This window comes from Cygnus atratus, chromosome 1 (genome assembly GCF_013377495.2).
Source record: "Cygnus atratus isolate AKBS03 ecotype Queensland, Australia chromosome 1, CAtr_DNAZoo_HiC_assembly, whole genome shotgun sequence".
NCBI classification, from domain to species: Eukaryota; Metazoa; Chordata; class Aves; order Anseriformes; family Anatidae; genus Cygnus; species Cygnus atratus.
The window spans coordinates 145,438,542-145,454,324 of NC_066362.1; the positions used below are offsets into that span (position 1 = coordinate 145,438,542).

The 15,783-nt window shown below is 37.7% G+C and overlaps 1 protein-coding gene across 3 annotated transcripts in view; it reads right to left on the reverse strand.

The window, feature by feature from the left end:
- Positions 1-15,783, reverse strand: part of ATP11A (ATPase phospholipid transporting 11A) — a 128,153-nt gene that overhangs the window by 45,922 nt on the left and 66,448 nt on the right. For all 3 annotated transcript variants that reach the window (XM_035565551.2, XM_035565552.2, XM_035565553.2), the window contains exons 3-5: positions 7,212-7,301; positions 6,142-6,222; positions 2,511-2,618 (exon numbers count right to left, since the gene is read on the reverse strand). In XM_035565551.2, coding sequence (XP_035421444.1) covers positions 2,511-2,618; positions 6,142-6,222; positions 7,212-7,301 — 279 coding nt within the window. The remainder of the gene's footprint in view (positions 1-2,510; positions 2,619-6,141; positions 6,223-7,211; positions 7,302-15,783) is intronic.

Below are 15,783 nucleotides of genomic sequence, written 5' to 3' on the forward strand. Positions count from 1 at the left end.
TCATCTTTTAAGAAGGACTATAAAAAAAGGTACAAATGATAAAGATATAGTATATGTTTTAAGAATATCAGTTTCAATTAAAAGACAGTAATTTTTGGAATTTTTCATGTAACTCAACATTTCCTAGATATACCTTTATGTCGTAATTCATTATCATAAGATTCAGCTTAATCATTATCCTCACGATACAGCTGAATTCTAACAGCCCTAGCAGTCTGGGAGAGTTCAGTTAATTCTAGTTAAGCAAAATTGTTTGAAAGCAATCAGCAATAGCAACAGGTAAAAATAAAATTATGACAGCATTGATACAATTTACTAAAATGTACTGAAAAGCTAAAATGATGATAAAAGATTTAACTTCTTGTAGATAAGCATAAGGTTTAATTAAAGACATGCTATGACAATTGCATACTTCATGTCTAGGAAAAAAGCTATACTTTAACGAAAAAAAAAAAGGAAGTCTTCGGCTGTTCAAATATAGGAAGACATTAATTCCTTCATATACTTCCTTTTGATTAAATGATTTTTCACATTTCAAGCTGCAGACCCAGGGAAATGAGGATACATAATGAGGTAGTGAAGTGGTAGGTTTCTAACCAGAGGCAGTGAATTTCTTGGCTGCGGCCAGCCTGAACAATATGGAGCCTCCATCCTGAAGAGTAGTGGAGCCTGGCTGACTACTGCATAAGTTGCCTTACTCTCCTAAGTTGTGTCTCTGAGAGAACTTGCCTTTTTGCCACAAAATCATTAGTTATTAAAAACAGTGACATGGTAAATTATAATAAAGCACTCAAAATGAGAACTTATCAAAAGCAGATAAAACACCGTTAGGGCATTATCTTGAATAAACTGTTAAAAGACAGAGAATCCACCTACTAGAACAAACCGTAAGAAATTGTGATTAGTTTGATTTTGCTAGCCCTCTTTACCACTGAAAATATTAATTTAATTGTCAGCTAGCTAAAACACAGTGACATTACTGCAAATTTAACCACCTCTAAAGACCTGGAGGCTTTCAGGTTGCCACTGAAAATACACATCGGAAAATGAATTTTCAGATACAACTCAAAGACAGGAGTCCTCTTAGTTTTGATTTTCACACATCATAATGCTGAATGATCCTTATTATTTACTAATCAATCTATCAAGCTATGGCATACAAATCAATCTGCAAACCAGGAGCAATCTATAATATAACAACCTATTAAAACATAAATTAATAACCTAAACAATTTGCAGTAGAAAAAAAGGCAGGAATCAGGAAAAAAAAACAGTAAACGAAATACCAACAAAAAGGTATCTTCTTAAAATATAAAAGGTGCTTTTTTGACAACATTTGCTAATGTGTCAGTTAAAAAGAAACCTCATATTTCAGCATTTTTTTAACTTCATTTAATCAAGTGTCCACAGGCTTTAGGGGCTGAAGGATCTGCCTTTATATGATCTAGTCTGTTTTCTTGCATAATACAGGTCAGAGAACTTTGCCCTGTTACCCATAAACAGATACCCTCTCTACACAAGTATTTCCTATGCCTGCTTCAGCTATCCTTTAGTTCCTTGAAATACAATCTCTGAAAGGCAAAGAATGGGAGAGAAATTGAGAAAATATAGGCAATGGATTCATTACGGTAATACAAATTCCAGTTATGTGGTACTTCACCATTTTTATCTAGAATGGATAATTGTTTAGGTATGCACATGAAATACGAAGCGCATGATGTTTTTCTACTTCATTTTACTGCCCGGAAGCTCTAGGCAAAAGTTATCACACTCAAAGGAATGGAAAGCAGAAAGGAAAGCAGAAAGGTTGTGAGCCCTGTAGAGCTATTTATGCCCAAACAGGGCAGAGCAGAAAAAGATATTCCTAACAGAGATATGAGAAATAAGGAAACCCCAAACAAATATCTATCATATTTGCTGAGTTCTAAAGATTATAAGGATGACAAGTGCATCTAAGCATCAGAAAGAGAAACAAACAAACAAACACAAAAGACACATTTATTTCTGAAAATAACCCTCAAAACACCAGGAAAGGAATGCAGAAGCATTCAGAAGCTCAATGAAGAGGTTGTGATTTAATGGGTAATGAAGAAAGTATTCTGAATGTGTTGTATTTTCTCTATAAGAAATAGGACAAATTGATAGGATTGACTATCATAATTGGGCTTAAATAACTTACTAATGTGCATACCCACAGAGAATCGCAAATGGAGAAAAGACAAAGGACAAATATCATGAATGAAACATTCCATTAAAAAAACAGAAAATGAAAGCAATATTTATGAGAGAAGAGTTAAAGCAAAGATAAAGCAGAAGCATCTCTAACTTTTTAAAATACTTTTCTCAGAGGCATTCAATTAAAAATTAGTTTATTGAAGGTCTATTTCATGGAGACCACCATGAAAGGTAATAAATACATTTTCTACACTACATTCCTGTGTCATTTTTTTTAAACTAGAAGTGCAATGTAAAGCCTGACTCCTGAAGTCTATGAAGTCATAGTTACTTACTCTCAATTTTCGGCTTTGCTTTCTAACCAGTTTACCATGTTGAATGAAATGAACAGGGCATTGGTTCATTGCATTGTCAGCTTTATGTCGAAGCCAATCTTCATAACCCTAGAAAACAGTGAAATGGAATGACGCAGTGATGCACATTTGGCTATAAAGACACAGAACAGCTCTATCTTGCAAAAAAAAATTTAAAAAAAAATATATCATTAACCAAAATAAGGAACATGAAAAGATTTTCACTAGAACAAATGAAATTGCGATACGGTCATGTTGGACATATGAGAAAGAGCATTCACGGTTACAATTAATCAACAAAATTATATATTTTAATGAAGACATTTTGATAAATAGGGATGTCTATAATATAAAGAAAAAATTATGTTTTTTAAGTGATCGTCTTTTGTTCACATTTTATTGACTCTTGAGTAAGTGCAAAGTACTTATAGAAGTTGCTGCTGAAAAGGCAGAAGTGGAGAAAATATGTTTTGGAAGACTGGAACTCCATCTTGAAGGATGATCAGGTGAGGCCATGACTGAAGGTGGTCATATTTCCTGTCTGTTTTTCACTTACGTCAAACTTTTTAACCCTACGTACAATTTATTAATACTGAAGAATTTTGTTTGCAGAGACTTTGCAGACTAATCTATTTTGATTGCTCAATTATCTTATGAATTTGTGTTTTATAAAAAAAAGTCAAAGTGAAGGACAAAGAATCTTTAACTTTCCATTTGAAAGGTCCTGCAGTGGGTTAAAGACCGGAATTGACAAAGGCCCCAGTGGTTAAGAGATGGAAAATACCACTTGTACTCCATAAAAATTTTTACATTTAACTGTCTTGGGCACATTTGAAAATCAAGTGTAGAACAAGAGTATCACTACCCTGAATGGTCTCAGAGATAATATGGGAACTCACAGAGTCTTTATAACTCCAGTGTAATACAGAAGCTGGTACAGCTGTTCAAGCAGGCCCCAAAGTCTACACCAGCTGTCCAAATAAAGACTCAGGGAGATACAACTGCAGTAATATGCACAGCATGTCATAATCCAGGCTTTGATGGACCACTGTCAAACTACGTTAAGACTCTTAAGTGCAACAATTAAAATAGTAAGAGTAGGAAAGTATACCTAAATTACTAGCCATGGCTTTCATTTACCATAAGTTCTGCACATCAAGAGCTGAATCCTACGATAGAGTATACTCAACTATGCATAGTTAGCACTGTAAAGAAATGAAAACACTACACTGTAGGTTTTTTTGAAAACTAATGTAGGAAAATTCTGCATTTAGTATTACGACAATGAAGGCAGTCAGTATCCTACTAAGGGACAATCAAAACTACCCTCTGTAGTGGGTCTGGTTGGGATGGAGTTAACTTTCTTCATAGCAGCCCATATGCTGCTGTGCTTTGCATTTGGGATTAAAGCAGTTTAGTTACACCCCAAATATTTTGGTGATTGCTGAACAGGGCTTGCAGTGCATTGAGGATTTCTATCCAACCTCCCTCCTCTCCAAAAGGCCAGTAGGCTCTGTGTGGGCAAGAGGCTGGGAACTGACACTGCCTGAACAGCAGACCCCAACTGACCAAAGGGATATTCCATGCCAGTGTGGTGTGCTCAGAAAGAAAAACTCAGGGAAAAGAGGAGGAAGTGGGGACATTTGTGGTGATGGCGTTTGTCTTCCCAAGCATGAAGCATGATGAGGCCCTGTGCTTCAGGAAGTGGCTGGACATCTGCCTGCTGATGGGAAGTAGTTAATGAATTCCTCTTCTTACTTTGCTGGTGTGCACAGCTTTTGCTTTCCCTATCAAGCCATCATTAACTCAATTGATGTGTCTTTTTGTCTTCCTCCTCTTTCTCCCCATCGCACAGGAGAGGGGATTGAGTAAGAGTCTGCTGGCCAGGGTCAACCCACAACATCGTCATTTTTGTTACGGTTTTAGCCATCATAGTCCTGGAGCATGACTAAAGACAGGTAATACAGAACCCCCATATAGAAGTTTTGAGATAAAATTTGGAGCATTCTGACATAGACACTGTCTTGATGTCCAACTTCTTCATTAAACTTTTTTTCCCCCAAAAGACAGAATATTAATACTGAAGCACAAAATAATAGACCTTTCTTGTGCCCATCAAGAGTATTAATTCCTTTGAGTGGCCCAGTAAAAGACGCTGAACATCAAGCTGCTTGCACAAATTTTGCTTACACATTCACATCCTATTTGCTGGTTTTATCTTGCTGCTATGTACTAAAAATGGTTTCTGTCTGGGCCCACTGACAGAGTGAAGATTGAACCGTGCAATGAAATTCACTGAGCCACTAAGTTCTTACACTGATGTCTGTCATGCAAGAGCAATTATCATTAGATCGGACTGAAGGCAAAAAGCCAAACAAATAATAGAAATACTCTAAAGACCAATATCTGTGACTATTACTTTGGAAGCCCAGAGTTCTAGAAACTGTTCTGTGGCTATACTGAAATGGTAATGAAGTAAATGAAAATGAAGAATGCAATATGTACTGCTTATAAACTCACTTGCTAATTTAAATATAGTAAAAATTTCGGTGAGTTAAATTTGTACTTGCAAGGTTTATGCAGGATAAGGTATTCTCTGTCCTTCAGTAGCTGGCCTGAAACTGCTAAAGTCAACAAATTTGGGTCCAGCTCAATCAACAGATATGCAACCATGCTCATTCCTGATTCAATTCTTACCCAGACTAAGCTCTGATAATGCATAGATCTGATCACTCTGTCTCCATATGAATTAAAACATTCTATATTCATCTGTGAGTCCACTAATTTTAATAAGATTCCATCTACATTTAAGGGCTCTTGTTAATTGGAACACTACAGCATTTGGGTTCCAGGTGAAAAACTAACTAAATCTTTTCCTTTTGGTAGTACTACCTTGAAAATGGAATAACAAACCTGTACAATCCCTTACCTGTATTATGCAATTTAAATTCAACAAACCAACTTTTATTAGGATCTTTTATACTCGATGTGGCAATAACAGATTTCTAAAAATTACTTCAATTTTACGTATTAATTTTCACATTAAAAATGAGATAATACTATAACATATTTTCAATGCTAATCTGCAGAAAGCACAGCAGCTATCATTACCAACTGTACATTACCATCAGCATATACTGAAGACTTGAGCCAAAATAATTTTTATTATCTCTTCATTCCGTAGAGGCTACAGAAATCTCAAAGGTAAAAGAAAGGAGATTTATCTTATTATTTTTTTCTGGTTCTTACTAAACTCATTTTGAGTCACTGTGGAAAAATGTAACAGGATGTGGAGAGCTGCTAAGAAATAGACAAAAGTCAAAGTAAACACACAAGAGTGCTGAGTAAACACAAGAATGTAAATGATTCCTTGGAACACAAGGAATTATAAAATAATTTATAAGCTTGTGTTGAGCTTATAGTTGAGCTTAGTGAGACATCATCATGTAACAAAAGCTTCTACTTTACCTACATAAGAAAAACTATTTTCCTGTCAAAGTTCATCACAATAGTTCTATAGGCATTTCCCTGAGACAGTCTAACACAAAAAGGTGGGGTTAAAATGAAATGCTAAACAAACAAAAAAGTTATCTTTAGTTTTACTTTTGCTCACCTGTTTGATAGCTGTTACAGTGATGACAAATAAAAGTGGAAGTCCGCTTGTAACCGGACTAGTAGGTGTATCAATAATTAACTGCAACAAAAGGAACAAATATCTTCAGGTTATATTTTTGTGAATGTAAGCAGTAAATTATTCAAACAAGATGTTTCAGGTAATGTTTTCACCAGTATGTTACGAAGTACCAAGGACCTTTAATTATAGAGAACAGTACTTTAATATAATTTTAAGGATTTTAGGGAGCTTTGGAGGCAAAACCACTGAGCGGCATTTGAAATCAGCATACTGCTGTTTTCTCATGTCATACAATACAGCTGTTCTTAGGCACGCAAGCAGTAAATCCTGAAATACTGAGCTGTGTCTTCTGTAATTACATAAGAAAGAGGTAGAATCCAGAGGAAATTAAGTTATTCTGAGAATCTGCACAGTTTCTTTCTATGCAGTCTAGCGTGTCAAGTGATAGAACTTTTCACTTAATCAATTTTTATTGTTTAATACATTTAAGTATTGTGAATGGTTCAGAATAAAGACACTGAGAAAGCAGCAAACAACTTGAGATAATAATTACAAAAACAAATATTTTATGTATTATGCTAAGCAAGAATTATATAAGCATCCATAATTTGTTTTCTCTACAGGCCTTGGTAACTGTGCAGTTGAAAAATTTCTGCCATGGGATGATTCTGTTATAAAAAAATGTAACTTTTAGCATAACTAATAGTATTTTATTATCAACAATTTATAACAATGGTTTTACTCGTTTCGATGCTTGTTTACTACAAAATAAAAATTTAAAAATGACGCTCATTATATTTAACTTCATCAAGAAATGCCTCGCCATTCAATTATCAAACCAGTGATGGTGTCAGTTTCTCTTTAGGTTAGATTCACATTTACAACCTGGGAATGAAATAAAACCTTTTTTGTCATATTGATAATTCAAAAAACTATCCAAGTTCAACCACTTACCTCCCTAGTCATAAAAACATTGGATTTTTTAACCTTTTCCAGTTCAGTCTTTTAGGAAGAATCCAGAAATTTATTTAAAAATGGGGATAGCTTACCTGAACAAGAAAAATGATGAGAAAATAGAAGTTAGCTATTCTTCTGAACTGCTCAAACAAATTTTTCGGTATAAAGTTCCAAAATGTGTACTGAAAACAAATGCACAGATTATCACTGTTTGTGAGAGAAATATTATTCATATCTTTTGTTCAAAGAATCAGACAAATTCAGAAGTCACAATCTAAGATTAAATCAGACTAAAAATTGTCTTATTTTTGTTACTTTATTTAATAGTTCACTGATATGGAATCTTAATCGAAATCATGTATTCCTGGAACCATACCATTTGCTTCAGGTAGGACTTTGTGAATTGTGATAATCTTGGTACTAGGGACTTAAGGTTTTTGAACAGTAACAACGCTCATCCGGAGATTCAGGTACAGAACAGCTCATTTGAAGATATTGAAGGATTTTTAAAAACATCTTAGTAGCTCCTAACATTGTTTTTAATTCATTTCCATTTTATACGTGTGACTTAAGGAGGTACGTGGCACTCTGAGAGTTAATTATGAAGTCATAGCAAACTGAGTACTAAATAAAAGTTGCCAGCCCGTTCCTTGACTTTGATGCAAACATATTTCTCAAAATAAACTACAGCACTGCATAAGAGTACATGGCTGCATATTTCTCTAATGATTTTACAGACACCTAAAGCTTAATAAAATAAGAAACAGTATATAAAAGTGCAAACTGAAAATGCAAAAATTTCAAAGGAAAAAAACGTAGAAGTTAGGGAGGAAGGACATTCCATCATGTAGTCCCTTCCCTTGCCCTGCAGGGGGTTCAACCTTACTTTGCTTATATAGCTCACTGTGTAGCTCCAAGCACTGGATCAGAGCATTGCTTTTCGGAATGCATGTGAAAAATGTCATCTAGAACTGAGTGAAAACGTATGAAAAATGGCTTAAGAAAAGTAACACTTATCTTATTATTCAAATTCTCATTTGATATATCATAAAATGACAATTCCAATGTAACTTTTGTTTTGAAGAAGACAGGCTAAGAAGCTTCCACTAATTATTTGCTCAGATTACACTGATACATACTGTTATGCAAATTATGCCATGAGCTATACATCTTTTGAGTTTGGCCCTGAAAGCAAAGACAACCAGAGGTCTAGAAGGAAAGTACCTCAGCTCCATCTGAGGGTAAAAAGGATCTCCAAGAAACATGCCTTCTTTGTATGTGAAACCCTTACCACGCAGACTATAGAATTATAGAACTGCAGAATCACAGAAAGGTTTGGGTTAGAAGGAACCTTAAAGCCCAACCAGTTCCACCCCCCTGCCATAGACAGGGACACCTCCGACCAGACCAGGTTACCCAAACCCCCCCCCCGGCCCCATCCAGCCTGGCCTTGAACACCACCAGGGATGGGGCATCCACAGCTTCTCCTGGCAACCTGTGCCAGTGCCTCAGCACCCTATGAGGGAAGAATTTATCTAACCTAGATCTACCCTCTTTTAGTTTAAACCCATTATTCCTTGTGCTACCACTACACTCCCTGACAAATAGACCCTCTCCTTCTTTCTTTCCTGTAGCCCCCTTTGGATACTGGAAGACCACTGTACGGTTTCCCTGGAGCCTTCTCTTCTCTGGGCTGAACAACCCCAACTCTCTCAGTATATCCTCCCAGGAGAGGTGCTCCAGCCCTCTGATCATCCTCATGGCCCTCCTCTGGACTCGCTCCAACAGCCCCATGCCCTTTTTACGCTGGGAGCCCCAGAGCTGAATGCAGCACTCCAGGTGGGATCTTGTGAGAGCAGAGCAGAGTGGGAGAATCACGTCCCTCACCCTGCTGGCCACGCTACTTTTGATTCAGCCCAGGATACGATTGCTTTCTGGGCTGCAAGCGCACATTGCCAGCTTGCGTTCAGTATTTCTTTTACCAACACCCACAAGTCCTCTGCAGTACCATTCTCAACCCATTCATTTCCCAGTCTGTACTCATGTCAGGAATTTTCCTGAACCAGGTGCAGCACCTTGCACTTGGCCTTGTTGAATTTCCTGAGGTTCATGTGGGCCCACTTCTCAAGCCTGTCCAGGTCCCTCTGGATGGCTTCCTTTCTTTCTGTCACATCAACTGCATCACTCAGCTTGGTGTCATCCACAAAGCTGCTGATGGTTAAATCAATGCCGCTGTCCATGTTGCTAACAAAGATGTTTAACAATACCAGTCCCAATACAGACCCCCAAGAAATCCTTTTATTTGTTTGGGTTTAAAGCCTGCACATGCGTAGCTCATAGGAACAAAATGTTCTTTTTCTATGATGTCCCAAAAATCAGTATATATTCTAAATATTCCCTAAGTAAGCACTTACACTGCTTCAGAAGTTGTTTAAATATTGTATCACCTGTTAGCGAGCCAAAACCCATGCAAGCGTACATGCAAAATCTGGGAAGTCAAGTGCTCTCCTCTTGCAATCAGAATACCTTCATCGGGCTGGAATGCTATTCACACTGCCCACTCCCCAGCTACTTGCTTTGGCTGCGGAGTTTTAGAAAGAACTGGTTAGACTCGATTAAGAATTCTCCTTGTACAATAGTCCCAATCATTTAAAGCTGCTGTTGTGATGTGTGACAATACAGAGAAGGGAAGTCCCACACACGCTTTCTGCCTGGTAGTGACAGACAGCAGTATCAGCAACAAGGAAACCTGTTCCTTATAATCTTAGAGATATATCAGTGAGAAGCTGAAGTGGTGATAGTGATACAGACACACAAACAAAATGTAAGTTAGCACACCACTAGAGCCGACTGCTGTGGTGATCTCACCAGACTCTTCAATGGCTACCCACAGCAATAAAGCTCCGACTGGTTGGTTTTGTACCTCTGATGACTGTAGGCATAGAGATTGCAAGCCACAACAGAGACATCCAAATAATTTTTCTTATTACTCCATTATCAAAATACCACATTTCTTCTCTTATTTCTGAAAACAATATGCATAAAATCATACGTAGTGTAACACAACTTAAACTTACAATTCCAGTCGTGGAAAGACAGGATTAAGTCAATCATGGCTTGAGATGAACCTATTCAGAGTTGGGTTTGTTGCCTGGTGATATACTACAGTTTTTGACACACATCTAGAGGGAACACACTAAGTCTATACTTAGAAGAATGTATCCCTGGACTGCAGAAATGATGCCAGATCTTTTGCTCCACAGTTTTGCTATTCCAGTGTTCAGAAAACATCCTAAGAAGTGAAACAACTTAAGAGAAGGTTATCACGTGAAATCTTCCCAGAAGCATTACTACTGTAACTAAACAAAATTATGCATTTCTGTAACTGTGTGCTCGCTAACCTTATTCACACCTCAGCAGTATTCCCAGCTACAGGCACCTGCCCCATCTTACTAACTCTTCTATCCTGTCACTTTGCTAATGCCTTGTTGGCTTCCAACCTTGCTAGAGCCAGTCCCATGTATTCAAAAATATAAAACAGGGTCCTCATAACAATGAACTGATTTAGTTTTAAACATTGCATTTTGATCTTTTCATTTGATAACTCCATTTCAGATTTTTGGCTCACATCTCAAGTTTCTCTTTTCATCCTAAGAGACAAATACTTTCTTAAGTAAAGGTTTCTCATGTAATTACTTGACATAAAAAGCTGGAGCTGTAAAAAAAATAAAAAACACTCCATTTTGCATTATTGAATTCTGTCAACATCTCATTTTTTTACAGTGTATTTTTTGTATTTGTTTTCCAATAGTCATTGTCTCCCTGCTAACCTGCTCCGATTTCATATTCTGACACTCCTCTCCCTCAATACTACTAGATACTTTTCACTGTTTCTTATAGGTGCTTAGAACTATTCTGCCAAAAATTTCACTGTGTTGCTTCAGTCCTGGTTTGCAGACATCCTGCTGTGCTGAATTCTAAATCCTTCTGCAAAACAAGATCCACCTTCAGGAAAAATAAACTCAGGGAAGAACAGAAAAAAGCTAAACAATAAATGTTTGCAGTCACTTCAACTTTTTCAAATGTCTTTCTTTTAATAAACCCAGAAACGTGCGCAAGACTTAAGCATGATCATAGTAACTTCAGTATTGTTAATATAGAGACTTTTATAGTACCTATCAATTATCTGGAGATGATATATTCTTAAGCTGCCAGTTTAACAACTGGACACGTGTATGTGTGCATATATATGCATATATTTTATAACTACATAAATATTACATACACACACATACAGCCATCCTCCTTCAACAGAATAGATAAAAAGAACCGATCAAAAGTTCGACAAATTGTTTAAAAAAATAATACTGATATAAATAAAACTAACTTCAAAGAAATTGTCAAAGTTTAACAGATCAGAGAATTGGCAGAGGCTACTATAATAACTGTGGAAGAAGAAAATCAAGTCAGCTGAAGTCCTAAGCACTGAGTCCAGGCCTGTTTATCGCAAGAGACTTGCTTTTATAACTGTATCAGAAGTTTATAGCAGAACTGATCCATGATATTTGATGTGCTAAATCAGTCTCACCTCTCTACCTTCTTCAGACATCTATACTTACATAAGACTCGATAAAAATGGAATTGTAATATCCACAGAATTCTGAAAAGCACTTTGCAATGTATAGAAAACAACTTTGAATGAATATAGAAAAAGTAGTTAGCTATATTTTAGTGAAAGTATAAACTTGTACTTCATCTGCACACTCCTTGTGACTCCATTAAGGGAGACACCCTTGTTTCTCCACACCACATGATGTAGGGCATGTTACATCACATCAATCACAGTAAACTCTGTTAAATGCAGGGCTTTTGCATGTGACTAAGAGTCACATGTATACTCGGAATGCAAAAATGAAACTGATTTGGGGAAATTAGTTCAAATGGTGTGCACGCATTCAGGGTCTCTCAGGTCAAGGGTAGCAAGCATGCAGGGGAAGGCTCTAATGCCCAGTGAGGTGCACACATTATGATATTCATAAATTCGATCTCTTAACTGTCAGACTAGTGAGTGTAGGAGCACAAATAGACTAACATTTTGTTATACGGTTCCTTAAAAACAGTTAGTCGTACAATAGGATTCCTACTACAAAAAATAATATTCCTACTACTTATCTTTCATAGCTCTCTGTTAATTTAGTCAATTTCATCAGATTCATCAGATAACATGAATCCTGTTCCTGTATCTTCAGGAACTCCTCTGACAAATGCATCCTCCAGCATCTGAAATATTATTCAATTACAATTAAAAAAAAAAAAAAGCTTACAGTAAGGATGACTGTCTAAAGACACAAGTCTCAGAGAGCATTAGCAAAAGAGATGTGAGACAGTGTATGAGGGCAAACAAGCTTCACTGCCTCATATGTAAAGTGCGGAGAATTACACCCATCCTTAAGTTTTCTTCCTTCTTCTCCCTTACCCCTCTTTCCCCACCCCTAAAGTGCAGACTTCATATTTGTATGAAAAACTTAACTCTGCCCCAGCCGAGAATAAAAGATGGCTGTTAATCCTGGACTGAGTCAGTGGGAAGGCAAATGGCTTCTCCTGGGAACACAAGAGGGTTGCAGGGAGCCATTATTCTGGAAATCCCATTCTAAAGAGGATCATGAAGAGCTTGCAGCTCTTCTTAGTTCTCTCTAGGTACTGGGGGTTTTCCCTGAAGAAAACTTTATTATCATGCACTCCATCCCATCACAGGCACTGCTGCCTCTGAGCTGGCACCAGAGAGCGAGCTGATTCATTTAGAAGCATATGAGACTGACTGTAGATTGAGACCATTTACTCTTCTTTATTGCTGACAGCTCTTGCCCCACTCACCCTTAGGGACAGCTGGGCAAACCTGACTATTTAACTCTTGCAGCATCAAATCTACCTTCTGTGCCAGCCAGCACAGCTGCGAGCAGGTGGAGTGCCAGGGCACAAGGTGGGAGCTCTGCATTGTGGCTGCTTTTAGAGCAGATCATTATGTCCACACTGAAAGGCACGCAAAACTTTCCCTGCACCGGTACCTACCCACACGCATTTATGTCTACCAGACCTCTCTGCCCCACAAGGCATGCTGTACAAATATTTGCACTTCACACAGATGACCATGCCGGTTCCCAGTGTGGGCCTAGGATGCTTTTTTGAATTTCAAATATCACTGCTCAGGGCTGTGTTTGAACTCCTCAACTTAGAGCTGCTGTGTCACTTCCCTGTAGAGGCCAGACAAATCCTCACAGTTACGAAGTATGACCTTGGAGAGGTCTGGGACAGCCTGGGTCTCTTCGGGGTTCTAAGTAGCACTGTAGGGTGGAGGTATTTTAATATTTTAATAAGCTTCAGAATTAAGATTTCTTCCAACTGTGGCAAAAAAGGAGAAATTAGAGCCTCACTGCCTCCAGTCTTTGTGGTTTAATAGCACGATGCTGGAAGGAAGTGCTGCATGGAAGCAAGCATGAATGTCTGCTGGAAGAAGGCAACATTTCAACATCCTCTGAAACATTCCAGAGTTACTTAGCTTTATTTATCTATTAGTCACTGAGATCGAGATGACTCACAATTAATCAGATTAGCACTGAAAGTAGCTAAGCTTCTGCTTTCAATTTGATAGGACTCTCAACATGCAGCATTATCGTTTCAGGCGATTCTCATACAAATCAGTGTTTGGATCAGTATGTGAAGAGAAGCCCCAAGGAAGCATGCAAGCAACAGAAGAGATTTGTGAAACAAAATGATTTGTGAAACACGGGAGTATTCTGGTCAGCGAACATTGTCATAAAGCATTTCAAAGCAGGAGTTAGTAATAGTATTGTTTTGCCATCCAGAATTCACATTATTGCTTCTTTTTAAGAACCTACACAGGAAATAAAGCTATAGTACCAGTCTGCATTTCATAATTTCATATAGTAATTTAAATTGAATGAAATCTCTTTGCAAGGACAAGCTCTTCAAGTAACTGTTCTGCATCCACTGTAGAATCAATTTTGCATTTCACTTCTAGTCTTATCCCTCTACTTTCAGCACTGTCTTTCTGGAGGCTTAAGCTCTACTGCTTCCAGTTAAGTGACGGAGGCCCAAGTGTCTTTTGTAGCTGTAAAAACCGTACGAAACAATGGCAGTAAAAGTTTGCAGCTAGACAGGTTCACCAAGGCAAAATAGTACGGACTGATTACCCACAAACTGAAAACAAGAATGAAAGTTATGTTTACATAGCTTCCAAACCCAAAGTTTTTGTAAAGTGGTACAGAAAAAACAATTAGTCCTCCTACAGAGTTCCCACTATTCTTAAATTTGTCAGTTGTTTGACACGCTGGAATGTCTGATCCTTCACTCAGGATCACTCACTGTCTTGGCATCTCTGATATCTTTAGTTCTTGTGGTTCATCCTTTAGGTTCTCTGTCTAAAACAGTAAGCAGCTGTCATTAAACATGTTCTCAGAGGACTTCTTTAACACTGCTCTCTCCAAGATTTTAGTTTTCTACGCAACTTCTCCTCTGTTCAAGAAATACAAATGTATTTATCCAATTATTAGTTCACTGATTCAGCTAGAATTGAATTTGCAAATACCTACTCTGTCTACAAATGAACGAGATTCCTGAAACACAGCAGTTCTATGAAAATACCACATCAACGTCAGGGAAAGGAAATGGAATGTTACAAATTACTAACAAATGAAAAAAGAAAGACTTATGCCATTGTATAAACCCATAGTTAGCCTATACATTGAAAGCTCTGTGCACTTCTCAATCTTAAAACTCTACAGCTTGCTTGTGAAAAGGTACAGACAAATCTGAGCAAAGGCACAAACCAGCTTCCGTACAGGATTGTTGAACAGACCAAAATTATTCAGCCTGGAAAGGAATATGGCAGAAGACCATTAACAGAATCAAGAAGATAAACAGCATACTGGTTGCTCTCAGATTCAAGAACTTGTAGTCATCATATAAAATGAGGAAGTGGGAATTTCAAAATGAAGGTTTATAGTTTTATTTGGCAAACACTTCTACAGTTTAATTGTGCATTAACTATGTATTCTGAAAATACAAGTAGGTTCAAAATGCACTGAAGAAATTCAGTCTAGAAATTCATTAAAAGCAATTAAATACAAAGTCATCACTTTTGGCTCACAAATGGCTAAATCACAGATCAGCAAATACTAACAGAGTGCTGAGGCACCAGCACAGGCTGCCCAGAGAAGCTGTGGATGCCCCATCCCTGGAGGTGTTCAAGGCCAGGCTGGATGTGGCTTTGGGCAGCCTGGGCTGGTGGGAGGTGTCCCTGCCCATGGCAGGGGGTTGGAACTGGGTGGGCTTTGAGGTCCCTTCCAACCCAAACCTTTCTGTGATACTAAGATTCAGTTGAGGGCAAGTATCACTCTATGCTTACTTGTCCTTGCTTTCTTCCCTAGGCATCTACCACTGGTGCTAGATGGGCCGTTGGCAATTCTTACATCATTGTATTAACTGGTCTGGCACACCCACATGCTTCTATGTATGTAAAGATATCCTGTCCTTACTGCCTGGGATACTCTGAGCACAACAGAAGTATGAAGTGCGGACCTTTAGCAAGTTTCATATTAATTATTTTGTAATTTGTCGCTCTTTAGAAGTAAAAATGATAAAAAC